The 6,663-nt window shown below is 47.9% G+C and overlaps 1 protein-coding gene across 1 annotated transcript; it reads right to left on the reverse strand.

The window, feature by feature from the left end:
- Positions 1-4,276: 4,276 nt before the first annotated feature.
- Positions 4,277-6,285, reverse strand: LOC143988880 (uncharacterized). The gene is made up of 4 exons (XM_077488789.1): positions 6,148-6,285; positions 5,794-5,956; positions 5,554-5,695; positions 4,277-5,251 (listed from the first exon to the last, which is right to left on the reverse strand). The coding sequence occupies exons 1-4, from the start codon at positions 6,173-6,175 to the stop codon at positions 4,667-4,669; spliced, it is 918 nt and encodes a 305-aa protein (XP_077344915.1). The 5' UTR covers positions 6,176-6,285; the 3' UTR covers positions 4,277-4,666.
- Positions 6,286-6,663: the final 378 nt, after the last annotated feature.

Genomic DNA, 6,663 nt, shown 5'->3' on the forward strand with positions numbered 1-6,663 from the left:
GCTTAGTCAGGACCTTTTGAGCTGCTTGATCTCGCACATGAGCCGGGGGTGAGCTCTATGACATTGGGTGCACACATGGAGCAGCCTACACTGGCTGAAATTACACGACCCACTGTTATAATTATTGCAGATCGAAGCACCGCCCATGGTCTTAACTGGGCGCCCTAGCTTATCGGTCTGTGGCGGGCGAGCTGGCACTTGCAGGCCCTGAGCGGCCCCCGAGGTAGATGGGCCGACGAAGGGCGGGGCTGCCACTGAGGTAGCGCACCAGGCCGCAGTATGTGTTGCTGACTGGCAGATTGTACACAGAGGGGACCGAAGCCCCGCGAAGTGGCGGCAGAACAGTTCTGTGTCCATGGTGCTCCAATCCGTAGGGGTCTGGAACTGGGAAAGCCTGGCGGCTGCTTTAGCGGAGAAGGATCGGTGGTAGTCATAAAAAGAAGATCCGCCGTATTTGTAGCCCAGGTCAACTACCACATGGAGGTACCGATCCAGCTCCTCCCTCCTGCCAGGGGAGGCTGAGCAAATGATGTCCCTCATCATGCCAAAAGCTAAGGTAAACTCAGTAACTGAGAGCTTCCTATCTAATCTGGAGTCCTTAGCTTTGAGGACCACTGATACGTCCCCCCAAGTATAGGCCTTATTCTCTGCCAGCTCATGAATTGAGATCAGCAGGGAAGCCAAATTGACGTCCTTTCCCTCTAAAATGTCCTTCCTGATGTTTGCTGACACCATATGAGATGGGTACACTATCGGTGCAGCTCCGGGGATACCTGGAGGAGGGCTCACAACTGGTAGGGATGCTGGTACAGGCGGAGAAACAGAGGGTTGGGTCTCGAGGAGGGCTACTCGGCCCTGCAGATCTGTCATCGAGGTCGTGATGGATGACACCAGGGTGTGGAGCTGGGAGATAGAAGAGGCGATGGAGCCTAAGGAGGCCTGCTGAGTAGAAGCCTCCACCGCCGCGGGAGGAGGAAACAGGAGCCGGAAAAGCTCTGCCTTTCTGGCTGTTGCTGGGAAGGGGACACCCCTGCGTCTTAGCTCGGCTGTTAGCCTGGGAATGGTCCAAGCTCTGAAGGCCCTTTGGCTGCCATTCTCTGAACCGGATGGAGACAATGGAGCCGTGAGGTCCTCGCTGCCGGCCTGGGACATGGTGGCGGAAATTGGGTCTGACGAGGCCACAAGCCCTCTGATGCGATTCTTTCTCCTAATACGGACCTATAAGGGGTGAGATGGATTACAACTGGTTGGAGACTCCTAAAGAAATACCTGTTTCAAAGAAGGCAGCTTTGCTGAAGGGCATTTCCCCGCTAGATGATTATGCTTACCTAAGAAGGCACCGTCTGACCAGGTGCAGGCTGGACCTACTGAACTCGACTGACCTGAGGAGATGAAGGTGAAGTTTGTTTAAGACTCCCACCTGACGAAGGCTAGCTAACAGTGGAAGTGAGACGTCACACACGAGATAAACGACACCAAAGAAGGAAATAAATTTTCCTCTTTCCCACCCCCCTGAATCGCCCCCCCCCCCTTTTTTTTTTTTTTCCCCTTTTTTTTTTTTTTTCCTTCCCCCCCCCTTTTTTTTTTTTTTTTTTTTAGTGAAATGAGGCTGATGAGCAAGGCCCCCCGATAAGAATCCAACGTTGAAGAATCAACTGGACTAGAAGCGGGAAGTAATACGTGACCGTGAAATGAGTGAATCTGCCATGACAGAGATCCGAATCGCCATGCCACAAACTTGCGACCGAGCACGAAACGGAACCTGGAGCATGTACTGAAATGAGGCCATTCCTGGGGCACGCCGGAACGAATTTGGTCCATGAACATGACTATTCGTACCGGAACGTGATAGGTGAAATGAAATGAAACCCATGACAAAGACTGGAATCAGACGACGAGCCCAAGCACCTAACAAATGAATCCCGTCTTTGGAGCATGTACTGAAATGAGGCGTAGCAGCTGGGCACACCGGAACGAATCGGTGCATCAAATAAATGCAACGAGATTCGAATCGGAGTGTAATAAGTGACAGAAATGATATCCCATGACAGAGACAAGATTCAACGACTGGACTGATGGTAGCAAATAATGAATCCGTCTCTGGCGCATGTACTGAAATGAGGCGTAGCAGCTGGGCACGCCAGAACGAATCGGTGCATAGTAACATGCGACAGGATTCGAATTGGAGTGTAATAAGTGACAGAAATGATATCCCATGACAGAGACAAGATTCAACGAGTGGACTGATGGTAGCAAATAATGAATCCGTCTCTGGCGCATGTACTGAAATGAGGCCATTCCTGGGGCACGCCGAGACGAATTGGTCCATGAACATGACTATTCGTACCGGAACGTGATAGGTGAAATGAAATGAAACCCATGACAAAGACTGGAATCAGAAGACGAGCCCATGCACCTAACAAATGAATCCCGTCTTTGGAGCATGTACTGAAATGAGGCGTAGCAGCTGGGCGCACCAGGACGAATCGGTGCATAGAGGAATGCGACAGGATTCGAATTGGAGCGTAATAAGTGACAGAAATGATATGCCATGACAAAGACAAGAATCAGGGACCGAGCGTGAACCTGCAAGTGATTCAGTCTCTGGAGCATGTACAGAAATGAGGCCGAACCCTGGGGCACTTCAAAGCGAATCGGTGCACCAGCGGTGCGACAGGATTCGCGACGGAGCGCGACTAGTGACAGAAATGATATTGGAGCAGCAGAAATGACTGGGACTGAAATGTTTGAACGAGGTGAAATGAGACACATAACATAATTGCAAGAAATGAAGAGACACATTCGAACTGGAGCAGAGCAAGCGAAACGTGCGGACTGATTGCCTTGTCGTAACAAGCAGTCGGCTGTGGGTCGAACGATTCGACCGCTACAATAGAAATGCACGGGCAGTCGAACGGTTTCGAATGCCGTAGCTGCGAATGAATCGCCTGTCGTGGCGTAATCGAACGTGTCGAATGATGACAACGCCTACGTCGAAAGTAGCATACAGTGACAAGCGTACGAGGCCACCGAAACATTCGATATGACAGAACAGAGCGGCTCGTGCGTACAAGCAAAATAACGGTACATCGAAAACGTAATGAAAAGAGGGTGCCGAAGCCCTACCTGCGACAGCCGGCCCGAGCGACAAATTCGATGGGTATAGCGACGACGAATCTACGGACGCTGATGGACGAGACGGGATTGTCGAATTGAAGACGAAAACGCGGGAACCGCCGAACAGGCTCGCTGCGTCTGATCTGGATAGTCGGCCCTTGATATCTGACGTATCAGATATCGCGCACCGGAACCGACAAGGAAGATGGGCGGACGGCAGGTTATATACACCACCGGGCTCCTCCCATAATTTCAGGCCACCATACTGGCCTTTCTATATATATATATATATATATATATATATATAAAATCTCCTTTTAGTTTCAAGTATTGAATTTCAAGTGCAACAGATAACGAGTCCACAAAATATCCCCCACTACCCCCCTAAAAAAAAAAAAAAAAAAAAGTTACAGAATTCCTGCAATGCACAGGGTGTATAAAAAATAGAAAAACCTTACAAAAACATTGAATGCTTGCAAGTATAGAAAAATGTTTTTTAATTCCTTTGGAATATATATATATATATATATATATATATATATAATCTCCTTTTAGTTTCAAGTATTGAATTTCAAGTGCAACAGATAACGAGTCCACAAAATATCCCCCACTACCCCCCTAAAAAAAAAAAAAAAAAGGTTACAGTATTCCTGAAGTGCTGTAAGGCCCCTTTCACACAGGGCAGATCAGTAATAATAATAATAATTGTCCATTGTCCCCACTGAGCCGGTGGCAGACAGGGCTGTCCCGGCACACTGTGCCCTGTGAGCTCTCTGTTCTCTTCTATGGGGATCGGAAGAGCACGGACCATCTGTCCGTGTTCATCCAATCCGCTCTGCAGACGGCTAGAAAAATTGGATTTCTCTCCGTCTACAGAATCGGACAATTGCGGTGGCACCCGATATCGTCCGCCTCCGCAACAGTCCGATTCTGCAGATGGAGTAAAATCCTATTCTATCCGTCTGCAGAGCGGATCGGATGGACACGGACAGACGGTCCGTGCTCGTCCGATCACCATAGAGGAGAGTGGAGAGCTGACAGGGCGGTCCCTGCACAGTGTGCGGAGACCGCCCTGTCCGCAGCCGGCTCAGCGGGGACAACGGAGCAATCCCGCTGAGCGAGCGGATCATCATGGGGCAGATCATTACTGATCCGCCCCGTGTGAAAGGGGCCAAAGATGGGCACTGAGTGCGGTAAACAGTTCTGAAATATTTGGCTAGATGGAGAAAGTGCAAAAGATGTCTCCATGTACACTCCACTGTGTAGATGGGGTAATCTCCCACTGGGCCAAGTCTCTCAACCTAAACAATGCTAGCACCCAATCAGAAAGTTCAGGTATTGTGAGAGCAAGTGGGGCCAAGTAGCAACATGTATAAGCTTGGGACAGTGGGAGATTCTTCTGTGCGTACAGTTCAGTGTACATGGAGGAATCTGGGGTTGGTTGTAAACATTAGTTCGTGTAGGTAAAACATTAAGTAGTGTAGGTAAAACATTAAGTAACATTACACAACAAGAAAAATACAACCGTCATATCACTGCCATAGGAATACTATAAGTTTTCATATATTGGATAATTAGGGTTACGCAGGGAAGAATGGCTTGGTTCACTGCCAACATCTACGGGTGATCCTGAATGGGAAGATGAGGGTGAAGACACTGGGTGTGGCTGCACATGCATCCTTTGGTAACCAGGATTAGACGGGTAAGATGTATACAGTGGTGGGGGTCCTGCATAAGGGTTAATGGCAGATGTTGTGTCATGGCACTGCTGACTGGGCATTGGTCTACTGAAAGAGCCACTAGGTGAATTAAAACCCATAGCCCATGGCTGAAATTTAGGATATGGGCGTTGCTCTTTGCAAGCGGACACAATATACGTTAAATAGGCATGTATATCACCCCTGACCTCAGTGCGCTTATCTGCAGGAATCTCCCTGATTACACAAAGCAACATTCTCAAGAACATAACATCTGGGTCTGAGATGTTGAGGAATTCATCATCTTTTGCCTGGTTTTGTGATTGTTTTCTCATTTCTTCAATGATACGGTTGAAATATTCTTCAAAAGGTGTCTCTTGTTGAGTACGTGTTCGACGGGTGGTAGAAGTAGACCGGACTCTCCTATCTGGATTTGCCTGCAATAGTTATAATATATAGATTATGCATCTGATACTGAGGTCACACTTTAGTGAACAGCATATGATGGCTTGTACAAATATTGCAGCACCTGTTTAGAATAGATCACACACAGGTACTTGTTTTGCTGCAAAAACCTGATCTCACTGAAGACCTCCAAAGCCAGAAGAACAAGTCACACCTTGCCCAAAAATAAGCTGTTGTTGTTTCTCCAACATTTGTGCCAACACCAGCTGCCTTTTCAAAATGTAAGTAATACGTTTTTTGTGGACAGAAATTGTGACATTTTTAAAATACATACCGCAGGTTCTTGAGTGGATGGATGATATTCTTGGGATGACACTGTCTCTGTGGTTTCTTGACTGGTGTCAGCGTCTCCTGATGGTGATGGCGACGAACTTTCGCGCCTTGCGCTTGCTCTCACAGGGACACTTGACACAGTTCTAGGTAACAATAAAGATTACACGTTTAAAAAAAAAGTGAACATGAATATGCCTTTACTGGTCACAAATCGCTAAGTAAAATAAATGGATATACTTACGTGCGCATCTCAGTGGTGCGCCTCAAAAAAGACAAAGCCTCTGCATGGGGGTTAGGCCTGCGACGAGTTGAGGGTGCTCCGCTTCTCTCCGCAGCCTTCTCTTCGTTGACTTCTTTTTTGTAACGGTCGCGCAGGGACCTCCAACGTGTATAAACCTCCTTTCCTGCAATATATAAAAAACATAGAATGCACTTTTTGGTTAAGTTCTATTGGCAGATAGCATGTCTAATTTTGTGGAATTTGCAGCATTGTCAGTGCTGTATTGCTATAAAATGGCCTGGTCATTAGGGGGTAGAATCTTTACTAGGATGCATGTGTACCCTGCTGCATAGACACAACAAACCTTGCACTCACCTCGGTTATCCTGTTCAGTTGCAGACATCTCGTCCCAGTTCGGTGTGACATATTTGTAGACTTCCTCCCACTTTGCTCTCTTCAGCACTCGGTCTGCATATCCTGGGCATTCTGAGTCCCATAACTCTGGTCGGGCATGCACCAGTGTGATGATGGCCTCGTGTGAGATGTCTCTTGCCGCCATGCTGTCTTCTCCCCTTTCATCCCTCTCAACTTCCTGTGTCATTTCCCAGGTACACCTGCTGTATAGGATGTGCTTCCGGGTGTTTTTTTCTTCTTTCACGCTGCTGGCCGCAATTGACACAAAAGACTGCGATTACCTGCGGTTATGTGCTTATAGCTGCGCTACATCGCACCTGGACGCATACAATTCTATTTTTTCTATTCGCACCGAACCGCACGTAACGAAATCGCAGTTAAACGCTGTGTGTGAACAGGGCCATAGGAAAGCATTGTGTGCCTTTGGCTGCGGTGGAAAACTAGAAAATCCGCAGCTAAAAGCACCATTCTATCCGC

The sequence above is a fragment of the Lithobates pipiens genome, unplaced genomic scaffold (genome assembly GCF_037356315.1).
Source record: "Lithobates pipiens isolate NorthernLeopardFrog02 unplaced genomic scaffold, aLitPip1_a1.2 Scaffold_18, whole genome shotgun sequence".
In the NCBI taxonomy this organism is placed as follows: Eukaryota; Metazoa; Chordata; class Amphibia; order Anura; family Ranidae; genus Lithobates; species Lithobates pipiens.

Excerpts from the sequence above, each read along its gene's own strand:
- LOC143988880 (XM_077488789.1), bottom strand. The coding sequence starts at position 6,175 with ATGTCTGCAACTGAACAGGATAACCGAG. Across the intron at positions 5,957-6,147 it reads AACTGAACAGGATAACCGAG|GAAAGGAGGTTTATACACGT; the intron begins GTGAGTGCAAGG and ends TATATATTGCAG. Across the intron at positions 5,696-5,793 it reads CGCACCACTGAGATGCGCAC|AACTGTGTCAAGTGTCCCTG; the intron begins GTAAGTATATCC and ends ATTGTTACCTAG.